The sequence below is a fragment of the Gossypium raimondii genome, chromosome 13 (assembly GCF_025698545.1).
Source record: "Gossypium raimondii isolate GPD5lz chromosome 13, ASM2569854v1, whole genome shotgun sequence".
In the NCBI taxonomy this organism is placed as follows: Eukaryota; Viridiplantae; Streptophyta; class Magnoliopsida; order Malvales; family Malvaceae; genus Gossypium; species Gossypium raimondii.
The window spans coordinates 44,476,353-44,494,703 of record NC_068577.1 but is presented as its reverse complement, the minus strand read 5'-3'; the positions used below and the strand labels follow the sequence as shown (position 1 = coordinate 44,494,703).

Genomic DNA, 18,351 nt, shown 5'->3' with positions numbered 1-18,351 from the left:
AAAATTTTATTTTATTATTATTTTATGATCTTCAACATGATTCTATTACCGTATAAAAATTTTGTTAATAAATTTTACCGTTTACATGTTTAATTTGATAAAAAGGGACTAAATCGCGTAAAGTGTAAAAGTGGGGTTCTATAGGCTAAAGGTATTAAGTAGCTATAGAATTTTAAAGTGGAAGTCCTTATATGGTAATTAGACCATAAATGAGTTAGTGGAAAATGTTGGCTTGACAATTTTGAAATTTGGATTAATTATTAAGGTTAATTTTGGAAATTAGTAATTGTATGTTAAAATAATAAAACAAAATAAAGCATTCATCTTTATTTTTCCTTTCTTCAACCGAATGTTCAAAGAAGAAAACCATTTTTGGTAATCTTGTTTTGTCCAATTAGGTATGCATTTTTGTTCCGTTTTTAATGATTTCTATGTTTTCGGGGACTAATTTGTGAAACTGTTAAACTATTAGGGTTTTTCCATTGATGAATATATATGATTTTTGAAGTTTGATGTTAGAAAATGAATGGTTGTTATTAGATAAACAACTTTTGTAAAGGAATTTTGATGAATTTATCAATTAGAGGCTAAATTGAAAATTGAGATAAATTCATGGTAAAATTTGTGAATTATTGGGAGTTGGTTTTAAATGATAGTATGTGTATATGTTTGTTAGAATAATGAGATTTCGATAATTATAAATTTGATATTTGTTTAATGGCTTATAATAACATGGTATGAATTGAATGATCTATATATATATATATATATATATATAATGGCTTGATTTTCTTGTCTATGTTTAGTTTTTGTTGAATTATGGCTTAAGTATATATTAAACATCATTTAATTGTAAATGGACAGTACTTATAAGGTAATATATATATAGATGCATTCGGTGATGCCTTGTTTATGAGTTTCGGCAGTAAAACATATGGTGTAAGTATGCTTGATAAATGTATTATAACAAATAATGATAAGTTGAGTATTATTAGATCAAGTAATTGGCACATATGTATAAGTGATATATGTATTGGGTTATGATTAGTCTTGATTGTGAGATAACTAAATATTGAGTATAAGTAATTATGATTATATTAAGTTGAATGTGGATGCATGGATTAGTTGCTTTAAGTGTGCATTATTTGTATAGTGTGAATATTTTTTTATATGGTATATATGTTGGTTTTGGTAAATAGGTAAAAAATATGTTTAGTTTAAACTTTGTGATTAAAATAATTATAATGAAATAGTTAATTATATACATTCGATAATGGCATGAATAATTGATTATGTGCATGTTGAACTTGTTTTTTTTTAAATGACCTTAGTTTGATTACCAATGAGTTAGAAATTATTAAGTCACTAATTAAGAAATTTAGTTGGTAATAGAAGGTTTATATCATATATATATTTAGATGTATATTCGCCCCTTTAAGTAGTCATTAAATTCGCTATTATATGTTTGTGTTTTAATTATATGAACTATTAAAGTTGTTAAATCATGACTTGGTTAAATAGCATATTTGATTATATTACTTAAGTAAAATAGATTTAGTCATATCATTATACAAATTTGTTAAGGAGCCAATTAATTCATAAGTGATGATCGAATAAGCTCATGTTAACCTTATATAATTTTGAAATAAGGTTGGCTAATCATGCCTAAGATATTTGAATTTGGTTGTGATTTTAAATGCTTATTAGTAACCTTAGTACTTGGCTCATGATGTATTGATAATAAAATAATTATTTTCAGCCATGTTATAAAAATAAACTTTTATATTTTTGTTTTTATTTTATTTTGGTGTTAAAGAGTTGAAATGATTGTTTAAAATTTTAGTATGTTTTGAAATGATTTGTAACCCTAATTCGGCGATTGGCATGGGTTAAGGTGTTACAGTTTTGGTGCAAATATGCATATATGTTAGTTGATCAATTGGTTATATTGAACACATGGTTAGTCATGTTTATAAATTGACATTTGAGATGCCTAAGGGCATATTGGTTGTATATGATCATACCATTTGTATAAGGCTAGAAAATGCATGGTTTTGGTACCTTATTGTGGCTTTCTTATATGCATAATGTTGGGTGGAGGTTTATGCCAAATTTGGTGAGAAATATAGCTTGTAAAATGGCCTATTTTGGTCCACACGGGCAGTTGTGTCCCCTGTAGCTTTTAAAGGGTTGCAAGTTAGGCTGTTACACGGCCTAGCACACGGCTTGGCACACAGGCATGTAAGGTTACTTCGAATGGTACACGGCCTAACACACAGGCATGTGGCTTGGCCATGTAGCCCAAGTCAGTGAGTTACACGGGCACAGACACGGGTTGGGACGCGGTCGTATGTCCCTACTTCGAATGCCCACATAGCCTGAGACACGGGCGTGTCTCTTGGCTGTGTGAGTCACACGACCGTGTGACCTTTGCAGTGTTGAAAATTTTTAATGTTTTCCAAAAAATTCTCTTAGTTTCCGATTTAGTCTCGACTTGTTTCTAATGCATATTTTGGGTCTCAAGGGCTCGTATAGGGACAATATGTATGATTTTGATTAGTTTTGATATGAATATTGACATGATATGAAATGTTTGACATTTCTAATCGTTTGATTTGTAAACTCCGGTAATGCTCTATAACTCTGTTCCAGCGACGGATTCGGGTTAGAGGTGTTACACATGTAAAGTAAAATGGAAGAAAATGTTACTTATTAGTTGTCTAATGTTTAGCTAATACTAAGTGGTATTACGTGTCATATCGTAATATGAAAAGACAGCTTGTATTAGTAGACGAACTTAAACATGTCCTTAGTCTAATCGGAAATGAGAAAATTGATTAAAAGGCTAATATGTCTTCTATTATGTCCAATTGGGGAGATGACTTATCTTAAGCATCGGAGCAAATGACTCTTAGAAGATAGAGACATAGATGTGACTGACTAGACTGACAGTACATCGAACAAGACCCAAGTGGAATAGTTCTGAATCTGTTATTAGATTTATTCACTTGTGACATTCATAGTGTGGCATACCTAAACCCTGGGTGGATAACGGACTATGTATGCATGACTTGTACGTTTTGATATAAGTAAAAGTCTGAGTTTAAATAGATAAAGAACCGAAAGTTGGTACTTTGGGTGTATGACTTTTGTAGTATGTAGCGTCATTCAAAACAGTGGAATTCATAGCCCGAGACATGGGTAAATGATATCATCTTATTGGCATTACGTGGTTGATGAAAAGTAAACATGGCCATGGGTCTTCGTTTTTGTGATGAATGACTTAATTATTATTCGATAGTAATTGGCTTTTCATGAAGGAAGATGTAATGGTTACCATAAGATAAAATATGATCATATTAGGAAAATGGATTTTATCTCAAAGAGATTAAGGATATCCTATGAGGGTAACACACTTATGACAAGGTCATTGGACAAGCATAAATAGTTGCTTTCGTAATGGTATGTCATTTGGGAGAGCTCAATCACGAAACTATAGTGGAATGACTTTGTGACTAAATGAGCTTATAATTAATAGGTGAAAAGCTGAAAATTAATTATAAATTATTTGAGCCCTAATTACATATGTATAATTGGTCCCTCCATTAGCTCGTAAAAACAAGAAATGAATTGTGAGTTTGAATAGAAATGAACAGAATGAATAAGAAAAGAGAAATGAAAAAAATTTAGGAATGATTATGGTTTTTTCGAAATAAAAAAAATGGAATCGTTTGGAAATGAATGTAGGTTTCCAAAAATTGAAATGGAAATGATCCATTTGCAATTCTATATGGATTACTTAAAAATGATCAGAAGAATGAGTTTATGTTTTTGAGCTGTTTTGAAGCCAGAAAATGAAAATAAATCATTCAGTCACAGTGGACATATTAAGTTATGAAATATTGAACTTATTTTCTCAAAATTTTACTAGGGTTAAAATTGTCAAAAAAATTACCAGGGGTAAAATCGTCAAAATTTTACTGGGGATAAAATAGGGATGAGGAAATTGTCCAATATAGAATGTTAAAGTTTATTTTGCAGAGTACTGGGTCAAAAGACCTAGGAAGTACTCGTAATTAGACCCGATGTGAGAGAGGCCCAAAACCCTTCATATAGCATGAAGGGGGCGGCAACCCCAGTAGAAATACTAGGGTGTGTTGTTCACCCCACTCCTACTCTAAGTAGGAAGTTGTTTTTCTATTTGAAATAAATCACTACAATTCAATAAATGTTCTACCTTCTTACCCTATAAATAGATGGCACCAGTAGAGCTATTTACACAACTTTGAGGGATTGTTACTCAGCCAAAAAATAGAGAGAATTTATTCTTAACTATTAAATATATTCTTTCAGAATAACAATTCTACCAGTTTTTATTAAAGAAGAAAGAATTTTCATTTTCACCCCCAAAAAGGAAAATAAAACATTTTCTAGTTCTGTGTTATGATTCAATTGGTTCGAGCCCACACTCAAAGCAGTTTGTGGTACAAGAATAGCGGAGAAAATCGTTTGATTGAAAGCTAAGAACAATAAACGTCCACTAAGCCGGAAACACTAGTATGAATTTGGTTAAGGTTTATTGCTATAAATATCACAAGCCGAGTCAATTTTCAAAATTTTGAATTTTCCATTGTGCAAGAAAACTATTTTCAAACCGGATTTTTTCCAATATTGAAGATTTAATTGTTATATGATTTTATTATTATTTTTTAACAATTTTACCAACATTAGGGGGAGAGAAATAATTGATGGATGAAATAATTACTTGGAATGAATTATCATTATTTAGATCTCCATAGAAAGTAATTTGAACCAGAAGTTCAACATGATAATTCACTTTATTGCAAGTTAACTGCCACATGCATTTTCTGACTTAATGAGAATAACCAAGTGTTATATATCAACTAATGTGTTGAGGTCCTAGTAGGACAACTTGTTAGAATAAATGAAAGTAATACATGCTTGAAGCATGGTAGATTAATCGGTTCCAAATATAAAAAATCTCGTAAAAGAAATAATAAATATAGATGGTCATATACTGGAGTCAAGTGCTCCTGAAGAAACCCTAGACATAACTAATTCTTAAAACTCTAGAGAATTGTATAGAACCAATAAGTTATATCAATGCGAGAAAGTATGGAACCATGGAAAATAGAAAATTGTTGATAATGGTTTTGCACACAATAGTATTGTTGAGATAATTGATGCGGTCGTTGAAAGCACCAAAAATATCCTATCCCTAATAAATAATGAAAAAGAATAGTAAAAGGGAAGTAGGGTCAAATCCTCAGGGACTGGATTTGCACAATGTCTTGTTCCGTGAAATCCCAAGCAGAATCTTGCCTAAGAAAACCTGCGTTCCTGAAAAAAATAAGAAAATAACAGAATTAAAGGTTTAGATATGGAAACGAAAAATAAAATAAAAACAGAGTTAAGAATATTGAATCTAAAATTCAAGAAATTAAAAATATAGAGTTAAGAGAAAGAAAATTCTTATGGGAGATTTCAGCCTCCAGTTGTCTCGTTCCGCCTTGGGTTCAATCCTCGGCTTTTAGATGATCCTTTTCAAACTGAATAAGCCAGTTATAGTGGAAGAGGACGCCTACGACCACCAGCTCCAAGGATTTAGACTTACGATTTGGTGGAACTTGACTCTAGCCAACAATCGCTTCTATGGGATCGTCTTATGCTAGATCAACGCTTCTCAATGGCGAATCCCATGCCATTTTATCTCTTGGGCTCGCTAACCTCTGACGCAGTAAGCTAACGAACCGACTGTGCAACATTTCCAAAACATACAAAGCGGCCGCCTTTGCATACGTTGAAAAGCTTACTTCTTAAGGGACATGGACGAAAGCATCAGCCCCGTAGTGCGGAGAAAAAATGAATACTCAGTGAGGAGGCTAAGTACGGACTCTAAGCCTCATGAACCCTTTTTGGAAAATATTGACAACTTTCGACTAGATGGGTTTAGTGGCTCATGGTTGTGGTGGAAAAGAAAATAAATAAAATAAAAATGGAGATTTTATTGAAAGAAAATATGAGAAGAACAAAAGCCTAGACTTTTGGGGAGAGAGTGTTTACCGAAAAAGATGAATTTCTTTTGAGTCATTTCACCCCCTATTTATAGTGTTAGGGGAGATAGTCTAATCCTACTTAAATTCCTAAAAGATAAATACATTTAATTGAAGATAAATAAAGATAAATAAAATAAAATCCTAAAAATAATCCTTAATAATTATCTCAATATTAATTATCCTAATATAATTAAAATAGAGTTTAATAGAATAAAATCTCTTCTTTTTGCATTTCAACCCTTGTGTCCTCCATGCTTGCACTTTTGGCACCGACTTTTCCTTGTGTCACACATTGGCCCATTTTATCTCTAAATTCACGCTTTTGGCCCTTAATTTTGCTTTTGCCTCAAATTTAGTCCCTATGAGATAAAAGATCATAAATAGCTCAAATTAGCAGGATCATACCCAGAATAAATACATAATTAATAATGAAAGAAAATGAGGAACTTAAATAAATTGTCAAAAAAAAAAATAGACATGGAATATATTGGCTAAAATAAAAAGACGCAATTTAAGTAAAAATTAAATTTGAGAAGTTTTTAAAGCAACAGTCTAAACATCTAAAGGTATAAAGCCAATGGGGTACAAATGAGTAAGTTTTTGAAAACGAAATAAGAATATTGAAGTTTTTTATAAGTCCCGCATTGATTATAAAAGGTATAACATTCTTTCGTAATGGATGCAATAATCTTTAGATATTTATTAAATAAATGAAACAAAAAACATAAACTAAAAAAACACTCATCATCATCTCCCATTCATCCTCTAACATAATATAATTAAAAAAAATTCTTTAACTTAGAGTGATTTGCCATTGGGGTTATGTGTAGTTATTTGATCACACCAAAGAGAATGACTCCACCAAATAAAATATCATTTTAATTTTAATTTTAAAAATATATTTAAAAAAAGGTATGACAGATTACACTAGTAGTGTCATTCTCTATGGCTCCATTAAATAAAATAATATTTTTATTTTTAAATTACAAAAACTAAAATAAATAACACACAAAAAAATAACCTTAACAAAATAAAGTGATGGCGTCATTCTCTATAGTTTCACCACCATTATTTATTTTTTAGCCCCCCAATTATTGAGAGATACCAATATTTTCCTAGTATATATACAAGTGGCACCATTCACTATGATTCCACCAAAAAATTGATTTTTTAATTCTATAACTGACGTGGCATGTTGGTGGCGTGAATCTCTTTGGCACCACCTACTTTTAGTGTTCATTTTAAGTCATTTACATACATAATAAAATAAAGGGTAAACTACCAAAATAGTCACTTTTGTTTGACTCAGGTTACATTTTAGTCACTTATGTTTGAAATGTTACGTTTTAGTCACTTACGTTATCGTGTTGTAACATTTTAGTCACTGAGACGTTAATTGTCAACAATGGTGTAACGGTAAGTTGATGTGGCACGTTAAATCATCATTTCAAACGAAAATTTTAGGTTAAATTCTACAATTGGTTCCTATATTTTGTCATTTTCAACAATTTAAAATTTTTCTTTTATGTTCTTCTAACTTTTTTTTCCCATTCTCTTATGCTTCTCCCTCTATTTTCCTCCCTTCTTCATTTCTTTTAACATAGTTTTTCTATGCTTTCCATTTGTAACTAGTCCACAAGCTCGCCTCACTCAAAAAAATTAAATTGTTCAAAAAAATAAAACATAGAAAAACTACGTTGAAAGAAATGGAGAAGGGAGGAAAACAAAGGGAGAAGCATAAGAGAATGGAAAAGAAAGAAAGTTAAAAAAACATAAAAGAAAAAAATTAAATTGCTCCAAACGAAAAAATATGAGGGCCGATTGTATAAATTAACCTAGAATTTTTGTTTGAAATGATGATTTAACGTGCCACAACAGTTTATTGTTACACCGTTAATAGAAACTAATGGCTCAGTGACTAAAATGTTACAACGTGATAACATAAGTGACTAAAACGTAACATTTCAAATATAAGTGACTAAAATGTAACATGAGCCAAACAAAAGTGACTATTTTGGTAGTTTACCCTAAAATAAATAAATATTTTTGTAATTATTCAAAATTTAGGATCATTTTTATAAAAAAAAATCATAAAAATTATAGTTCTACGGCGTGTTAATCTTTTAAACATTGTATAAATTTATTTATTTTTAAATATTTTACGGTTACTTAAAATATGATTTGAAATTATTTTATTTTTTTCATTATCTTGTAAAAAAAAAAAAAGTGCAATAAAGCTATTAAAAAAGTGGTAGTGAAGCAAAGAAAAAGATATAGATTGTGGTTGGAGGCATGGCCATCACTTATTTTATTATATCCATTGCCATTTATGTCGTTGAGTTGGAGACGAAAGTTCGTATTTTGTATGCTTGCTTTGCTGGAGACAATGGATCCTTTGAAAGGACATTCCAGTTTCTTGTCCATTATTATATAAATTTGGACCCATTCAATCTTGTTGTATAATAAAAATATTATTAGTGAACATATAAAAATCTTTATATTACCAATGTACCAAGTATTCTATATAGATTTATGTTATACATTCATAATATTAATCAAGAAACACTCTAAAAAATCTCCATACACTATCAAGAAAATTTATAGGGACTAGTATGGGTGATCATAGCATAATAAATTTGCAAGGTTAATGATTATATAAGTAGTTTTTGAAGTTTTAAAGATTGATTTTTTAGTTACATCAAAGATGTCATTTGTTTTGGTATAATTAGAAGAATAAATAAGTTTTAACACTTTTGAACTCACATATTTTTGTACTCGCTAACCGACTTAAGATTCAATCAATGACCAAGATGTAACTTTAATCAATCATTAGTGACTAAATTTATGGTTTAGGGTAAATTATACCCATGGTCACTCTAAAATAAAGTTTGTTCTATTTTGATCACTTCGAAGTTTTTTTTTCAATTTAGTCACTCTAAATAAGATAATTGTGCGTATTAATCACTATCGTCAAAATTTTCATTTTCTTTTAACGGATTGCTGGGTTGGCACATTGGCACATTGAGTGACTGACATATGACATTTTTTGTTAACTTTTGACTAAAATTTAGGGACGTCCCTATAATTAGTCCAAAACTTTTTCTCCTAAACTTTAGTTGAAATTCAATAAAAAATATCACATGTCAATCATTTGATGGGCATTAGCAATTCGTTAAAAGAAAATATAAATTTTAATGATAATAACTAATTCGCATAATTATCTTATTTGGAGGGACTAAATTGAAAAATAAAGTTTTGGAGCGTAGAAAATAATAGAGATGTTATTTTAGAGTGAGAATGGGTAGTTTAGCCTATAGTTTATTATTACTATTTTTACAGTTTGATTAGGTCTATAATTAAGGGAACGTGTGTTGTGGTTAAGACTTTAATTAACCCTAGATTTCCCAGGAAATTGGGATTTCAATCATTTTCGTTTCTTTATACAAAACTGAAAACCCTGATTGCGCAAGGATTTAAATTCCGCCACTGGTATAAATTGTTGAAGGTGTTGTTTACTGTGGATCAGACAGAGACCCATTTGTGCGCGCGCTGAACCATACGGCCTGACGGGGGTCCCCAAACTCACCGTCACCGGCTCCGCCTTGTCCCTTTCGAGGCTCCCTCGTATGGTTTGAAGAAGAAAAAACCCAATAAAACTCTGAGAAATACCCTCTTTGTTTCTTTCCTTTTCATATCTCTCTGTCAAGTAATTTGTCCTGAAGCCCATAGAAGTTTAACCCTGAAGGAAGCATCTGGGCCACTAGCTTCCTCTAGTACCCACTTCGCCCAAACTATAGCCACAATCCCTTGAGAAAACAGACACCACACTATTTGCCTTCTCCTTCACTCCCCTTTTATCAGTTTAGTATATATATCTCCTACACCAGCTGAAAATAAAAATCAAGAGCAAAGGTTGAATCTTTGGGTGGCCACTAGGTGTTTGGTGATAGAACTCAGAGAGGTTGGATATTTGGTTAAGGTAGTTTGAAGGTGGGTTATTTGAATTTCGGGGGGTAACACCCAAGGTTACACATTGTGGACATCACGGCTATATACAAAGTTTCTCGGTCTCTTTTTCATGTCCGAGCTGTACGACGTAAGGGTTGTGTGATCGAGAGCAACCCTTCGCCGCACGGCGGGCGTGGAGCTTTGCCTTCCGAAGGCGGCAGTCCTTCCGATCTCCTCTTCCTTGCTGGTGGTGGGATTGTCTTTTAGAGTTTGGGTACCCTATTTTTAGCTAGCTTATTAGTCTGTAAAATATTACTATCGAAGAAGCTTGTTTTTCGTTGTTTTTTGGGGTTTCCTTTATTTGATCTCTTATTGGATAAATAAAGAAGAGAAGTAGTAGCAAGGATGATGCAGCTCAGTATTAAGAGGGTTCCTACTGTTGTTTCGAATTACCAAAAGGATGAGGCGGAAGAGACTGCTCGCCGGAGCGGTGGATGTGGGAAGAATTGCCTTAGAAGCTGTTGCATTCCAGGTATCTGTTAAATTTACTTTTTGATCCTTGCTCTGTTGGATAAATTTTGATAGATGTATTTGAAGAACTGGGTTTTGGTTTATAGGAGCAAAGCTTCCTTTATATGCTTTCAAGAAGGAGAGTGAAAAAGATGCATTTGAAAGTGAAAACAAAGAGCCTCCAGTTGCTTTTCTTGATTCTCTCGTTCTTGGGGAGGTAAATTTTATCATTAAGCTTGTGGTGAATAAGCTTTAAGACCATTGTTATCAATTTATAATTAACGACTGTTGTGTTTACAAATAGAGAGGTTAAAAAATACTTTATGGTTTTATGGTAGTGGGAGGATCGCATGCAAAGAGGGCTCTTTCGATATGATGTCACTGCCTGTGAAACCAAGGTCTTCTTTTCGGCTCCTTTTCGATTCCCTTGCTTCACTTGTTTATCTGAAATTGGAAAAACCATAGATTTTATGGTTAATCGAGTTGTTGGTACCTTCTAAAATTTCTCTGTTTATGGTTCTTTAGGTGATTCCTGGTGAATATGGCTTTATTGCCCAGCTGAACGAGGGCCGCCACCTTAAGAAGAGGCCAACTGAGTTCCGTGTAGATAAGGTTCTCCAGCCCTTCGATGGGAACAAATTCAACTTCACCAAAGTCGGACAAGAAGAGGTGCTCTTCCAGTTTGAAGCAAGTGAAGATGGTGAAGTTCAGTTCTTCCCGAATGCTCCCATTGATGTTGAGAATCACCCAAGTGTTGTTGCCATAAACGTATGTTAGTGTACTTATTTAAACTGTTGAACTAACTGGTTGATGAAGAAAGCTAGACTTGTATGGTTAAACATTGTTACAATTTGACAGGTTAGTCCTATTGAATACGGACATGTGCTGTTGATCCCTCGAATTCTTGAATGCTTGCCTCAGAGGATCGACCATGAGAGCTTTTTGCTTGCGCTCTATATGGCAGCTGAAGCTGGGAATCCGTACTTTAGATTGGGTTACAACAGCTTGGGTGCATTTGCTACAATCAATCACCTGCACTTCCAGGTATCTAACCTCCCAACTTGGTACTATTCATGTACTTTTAAAACTGTTAAATAGATATAGTTTATGTCCAATCTGAAAAGAGAAGGTGGTTTTTAACTATTGCAATTGCTGCAGGCTTACTACTTGGCTGTGGCCTTTCCCATTGAGAAAGCTCCTACCAAGAAGAAAACCTCTCTGAATGATGGAGTCATCATCTCAGAGCTTTTAAAGTATCCGGTCAGAGGTGTTGTCTTTGAGGGTGGTAACACTCTTCAAGACTTGTCTGACGCAGTGTCTGATGCGTGCATTTGCCTTCAAGATAACAACATAGCATACAATGTCCTCATCTCTGATTGTGGAAAGCGGATCTTCCTCCTTCCTCAGGTAACAAAGTAGAAGCAGCATGGTTAGCACCATTTTGATCATGTCCATCATAACTGTTTGTGCTTACAATTGAATTTGGAATGTCAATTGAACCAACAGTGTTATGCTGAGAAACAAGCTCTTGGGGAAGTGAGTGTAGAGCTTTTGGACACCCAAGTGAACCCGGCTGTGTGGGAAATTAGTGGTCATATGGTGTTGAAAAGGAGGAAGGACTACGATGAGGCGTCCGACGAAAATGCTTGGAGGTTACTTGCAGAGGTATCTCTCTCTGACGAGAGGTTTGATGAAGTGAATGCACTTATCTTTGAAGCCATTGGCGGTGGCAAAGATGCAATTGAAAATGTTGAGGAGCCTGATACCAAAGCTCAATCTATTGAAAAAGAGAATGGCATCACCGAAACTTCCCACCATGCTATGGTGGCTGGGACACAACAATGCCTTGTTCTGCAGTAGCATTTCATTAATAGAACCCTGTACCTTGCAGGTACTTTTTCCACAATATCAGTTTAGTTGGAATTTCTATGGATTATGGCTGGCACTGGTAGCCTAAATAAGCAAACTCAGTTTGCACTGTTGCTATCGACTTTGTTGAAACTGCTATATGCTTATTGGCTTCATGATGTACTACTTGTTTGGATCATGAAAAATACAATTTAATGTTTGCTATTATCTCATATTTTAATATTGAGTACACTATGTTTAATAATTTAATCAAAAGTGAAATATTATATTTGCACATGGATATCTGACATTGACAAGTAGTTTGTGGACAGGAGACTGAGTGGCGAGTGCATACATATTGGGAAAGCTTTTAAAATATGTTGCAAGGCCTACTTTTCTTTTCATATATTTCATTTTTATTTGTTTGGTCATCAATCATTTATTTCTTTATTTATTTCTCAAAATCAATATTAAATCTTTTCACACCACTCAACATTTCTAATCTACTCTACTTCTGATTAAAAATTAAAATCACAAACTGATTTTTTAAAATTCAAATTAGTACTTAAATTTAAGTTTTATCACATTTTGATACTTTTGCATTACTATATTAAAATATGACGATATGACATTAACAATTAATACTATACCATACGACATATGACATATCACATTTATTCTAACCTTATAATTTTTAAAAAACTTCTAAATATTTATATATTTTAAAATAATATGGATATAAAAACTCATAATTAAAAGTTAAAAATGTATAAAATTACTACAAAGAAAACGTTCTCAATGAATCTCAACAAATTGATGATTAGAATCTAGGTCTGTTTGATTGGCGGAATTGATTTTCCGGAAAATCATTTCCGCCTTTTTCAGCGTTTGATTGGCAGAAAACATTTTCCATTTGGAAAATGAAATCCAAAGCACGGGAAATTGGCTTACATTTTAGGGAAAATGTCTTACCTTTTCAATTTCCGTAAGACATTTTCCGGAAACTCCTCTCTATCGCCTCCTTCATTCCTTCCTTCATTTCCGGTAGAAAACACTGCTTCTGTTTATCGATTTTCCACTAACCCCCCCCAAGAAGTCCTTCATTCCTTCCTTTCCTCGGTTCCCTCTTCAATTATCGCAGTTTTCTTTCATTTCCTCGATTCCCTCTTCTCCATATCCGTCAAGATTACCGATCCAAACGTGCTCAGTTTTCGACCACCATTTGTCATCAACAGGTATTTTTTCTGTTAATTTTCACTGATTTGATTTCTAGATCGGGTCTGGTTCTATTTTTTCTTGATTTTTAGATCAGTTCATCTGTTTCTAAAAGAGAACTTGAAGACATGAGATCGGGTCTGGTTCTATTTTGGACCACAGAGTTTTGGTTAGATTTAATATCACTTTTAAGCTATATAGGTGGCATAATTATTGGCAAATGAAAACTTTCGGCATAAATTTACAAGAAAGATAATGATATACCTTTTTTTCTCCTTAATTTAAAGTTTCAGGGTTATGCAATTTGACTTCTCAGTTTGTGGATATTTTCTTATTTGACGTTTTAAACTTTACAGGTTTACAGCAGTGCCTTGAAGCTTGTTTGTTCAATGGTCAGTATTGATCTTTGAACTTTATATTTGAGGTTTATTCTCTTCTAAATTGATTGAATATTCTGTAAGCATTGTTGAGTCTGTTGGCAATGAGAACAATATCTTGCTCGCTTTCTGGTTAATTAGCATTTTCCTGGATTTTTAAGATTATTATTGGAGTAATATATTTTAGTGTAATCCATGCATTTCATATTTCTTTCTCAACAAGATCAGGTCTTTTTTTAAACCGCCAATTATCGGTTCACTATATTTTCTATTATTTTCGACAATATTTTTGATGACTACCTTTACCCATTCTCAAAGAGGGAAATATGACTACACCACCAAGAGGAAACACAATTGCTCCACATCGTGATTGGAAGAGAACAAAGTTCTTTTGAATCATGAAGCACTTCAACAGTAAAAAGTCGATTAGTTTTTCGTTGTCTATTGCAAATAAATATCAAGTTCAATTTTCTCTTTTTCCGGAACAAGGATTCATTTCTTCAAGCAAATTTTGATATTTAATGTCCGAACTTAAATGGAATGAATCATAGAGTATGAGAAAAATATTTTGTTGTAGATCACTATCATAATAAATTCCGAGATGTTATGCATGCAAGGCAAAATCAATGTAAACCGCTATGCGAGCCGGTTTAATATACTCTTGGTTTATGTTGGTTTATCCTCGTGACTTTCATTTTCTTCCTCTATGTCCTCTTCTTTTCCAATTGAGCAGGTCATCAAAGTCGGCGAAACAAGTTTCTCAAGCCTCTCGCACAATTGCGAAGTAACAAATGAAGAAAACTCACTATCGAGTTGAGATTCCAGATATTGTGTCGTATCATCATGTCTTGATCGACTCTACCACCAGTGCAGCCTCTGCATTGATACTACCTATGGTCCAATTTTCTGGTAAGTATCATGCTTTTATTAAAGGAACGATATCTTTCACACTTTCAGAAAACTTGACAACTATGCTAACTTGACAACTATGCTATTTAGCAATATACGAATAGCAATCCAACTTTAGTGAGTATTGTCTGTTCTTCCTTTCAGGTTGCTGACTTGTGGGAATCTCTAGACGGATGGCTTGATGCTATCCACTTAGTTTACACAATTTATGCAAGAGGTAATGTAACACCCCTTAACCCCAACCGTCGCCGGAACAGGGTTACGAGGCATTACCGGACATATCAGATAATCTACAAATAATTCATAAACAATTAACAAACATATACAAAAGAGTCATAAATTCATATAAATTTTACTAATTGACTTCATTCAAATTTTTTTTCTTTTAAATATATATATATATATTTTTAAAAATTTCAAAGACTTGACTTATTTTTACATACAACCCCCTGCAATTAAAATTCATAACATTTCCAAATATAACCAAATCAACCAATTCATTTCACGTTCTCATTTTCTATTCTAAATACTTCTAATCAAACTCAATATACATGATATTAATTTAAATTTAACAAAACAATAAATAAATCAAATTAGGTAAACTTCATTCATTATAAATCTTAAACTTATAATACTAACATTTTTAACCATTTATATTAAACATAATAATCTTTATACACATCCTATGTACATGCCACATTTACCAAAGAAAATATACATCACCAAAGTTACACTGAAGTCGGGATTGATCTGGATGTTGAACCGGGACCTTTGACTTCTATCGACCTGCATGATGGAAACAATCAGTCATTGAGTATTTCATACTCATGGTATTACCATAATTCAAATTATAACAATAATAAACATGTAATGCATAATTCGTATATACAATTTAAATTCAATATCTCAACAATAGCAATTCATCAACCAATATCATATATCCACAATTTGAGTTTAAACAAATCATGAACCTTAGGTTCATTTCTCAATCTTATTTCACATTTCAATTCGCAATTCAACTTTTTCATTTCATTTCAATAGCTCGTTTGACCAACTTGTTCGGTTTATCATTTCATCATTTACCCTATTAACAAAACTCGGACTTTGGCGAATACACGGATCCAACCAAACACACCAGAATGGCACCCAGTGCCTCATCGGATAGTTCGAAGCAATAATTGACACCCAGTGTCTCATCGGCAAAGTCAAGAAAGTTGGTACCAAAGACCTCATCGAATCTATCCAAAGAAATATAGTGACACCAGTGTCTCATCGACTCGAGGTCAAGTATCCTGAACTCTTCCAATCCTATGGCATGCCAACTATATCCGACTCACCCGACTAGTTAATAGGTATTTAAATCACATATAATCCCAATTCAATCACAATTTCTCACACTTTCAATTCAATCATTTTTCCACCTTTCAATCAATAATTAATCCATAATTCACACATTTTCACAACTCAATACATTTCCATTCAATTTAATATCGGTCACTATTTGATTTAAATTCACTTCCCACTTTCAATCAACAAACAATTCAAATATTAATTCATATCAACTATTCAAATTAATTCACACTCATCTTAATAATAATAATAATAATAATACTATTACTAATACTAATATTAATACTTACCTCACATTTCATTTACTAAACACATAAATTAAAATTTAGCATTTAATAATAAATAACTTGAATTATAGTAATACAAACCGTGATTTTCTCGAGTTTTACTCCTCGATAATCTTCTCCTTTCCCTTTGATGCTGATGCCTCAGGTTCTTTGTTAGCTACGAAAATAATGATAATTTATACTATTAATTACAGCACTAATTATAATAAATAATTGAATTTCTATTCAATTTCTTCCTTATTCTCAATTTAATCATAACTAAATTCACTTACTTTCTTAATTCAATTCACACTCTATTTCTATTCAAATTTCATCCAAACTCACATTTAACAATCAAAATTTCAGCATATTTTTCTAATTTCGAACTTCCTCAATTTAGTCCCTAAAACATAAAACTTATAGTTTCTTTTACAATTTAATCCTTATTCAATTCTAACTTAAAATTCATTCAATTAAATCCTAATTCATCTCTTTTGTTCAACATAAACTATACTTGAAAACCTATGAACATGCAAAATATCAACTTAATTCCATCAAAACCTTGTTTTAAAACTTCTAAAACATTAAATTTAAGAAAGAAGGGCTAAATTGACTTACCAAAATAAATTCCAAGCTTTAGAAACCCTATTTCCCTTTTTTCTTTCTTTTCTTCTTTCTCTGTTCTGTTTCGAATGCTATTCTGTTTCTTTTCTGTTTTGTTTCTTTCTTTTCTTTTTATTTCATTTACTTTATATTATATTAATATAATTTATTAATAACCATTTAATTAATTAATATCTTTTAATTATAATACAAATGTATATACATATTTTATTACATTTGTACAACTTTATTACCATACATTTGGCACCATTTGATTTATTTCTTTTATATAATAATAATATAATTAATTTATTATATACTTATTTATTAAGAATATATATATAATATACATATTTTAACACTTATGCCGCCTCATTTCATATAAATGGCTTAATTTCCATTTTAGCCATTTTCACTTTCTTTAATCTATAATTAGACTTTCACTCTTTATTCAATTTAATCCTTTTTACTAATTACTCATAATTAAACTAAATTCACCTATCCAAAACCTACTTAAACACACAACTAGCCTCGTAAATATTTCTAATAATTATTTTTGAACTCAAATTACTAAGACGGAGGCCCGATATTATATTTTTCCGATGCCTGCGAATTTTGGGTCATTACAGGTAAGACCGATGTTCTCGCCAGTATCATTACAAGCTAATTATTGTGTTGAGCTTACATTTTTTCCAAGTCCTTTATATCTGTCTTCGATTTTGGTCTTGTATATCATCAAATATTTTGGAATAATGTAAGGTTGAGCTAACTTTTATGTCAAATTATTCATTTGGCATTTAGATGATAATATATTTCTTCTGCTGCTTATAAGGCATTTCCATTCTATCTTCACTAAGACTAGGGAGTTTATTTTTCTTAAAAAGTAAATATATCTAGGCATCTACCATGTTGTAATTGCTGCGAGCTTTGTGTCCTCGAATCGGCATTCGAACTCTTTTAATCTTCTGCCTTGAACATTTTGTCCCGAAGCAGTGAGAATCCACATCATCATCCTGATTATTAGTCTAGAAGCAACGGTTGCAAGCGTCAGGTCAGCCTTCTTCGTATTCTTTTGTGCCAAACAAAAAAAACATTCATGTCGGTTTCACAATCAATCAAAGTAGTAGTAAGCAGCCAAAGTATCAGCCATCAAGGGCCCCAAATGTATGCTTGCCCACACACACAGAGAAAAAACTATGATTCACTATTGAAAAGTTGAAACATGATCAAATGAAAGCCTTACAGGGT

The 18,351-nt window shown here is 32.2% G+C and overlaps 1 protein-coding gene across 1 annotated transcript; it reads left to right on the top strand.

Moving 5' to 3' along the window:
- The first annotated feature begins 9,579 nt into the window (after positions 1 to 9,579).
- LOC105782389 (GDP-L-galactose phosphorylase 2) lies at positions 9,580 to 12,611 on the top strand. The gene is made up of 7 exons (XM_012607094.2): positions 9,580 to 10,557; positions 10,643 to 10,752; positions 10,874 to 10,933; positions 11,061 to 11,303; positions 11,394 to 11,579; positions 11,694 to 11,942; positions 12,042 to 12,611. The coding sequence occupies exons 1-7, from the start codon at positions 10,431 to 10,433 to the stop codon at positions 12,393 to 12,395; spliced, it is 1,329 nt and encodes a 442-aa protein (XP_012462548.1). The 5' UTR covers positions 9,580 to 10,430; the 3' UTR covers positions 12,396 to 12,611.
- Positions 12,612 to 18,351: the final 5,740 nt, after the last annotated feature.

Excerpts from the sequence above, each read along its gene's own strand:
- LOC105782389 (XM_012607094.2), top strand. The coding sequence starts at position 10,431 with ATGATGCAGCTCAGTATTAAGAGGGTTCCTACTGTTGTTTCGAATTAC. Across the intron at positions 10,558-10,642 it reads TAGAAGCTGTTGCATTCCAG|GAGCAAAGCTTCCTTTATAT; the intron begins GTATCTGTTAAA and ends TTTGGTTTATAG. Across the intron at positions 10,753-10,873 it reads ATTCTCTCGTTCTTGGGGAG|TGGGAGGATCGCATGCAAAG; the intron begins GTAAATTTTATC and ends GTTTTATGGTAG.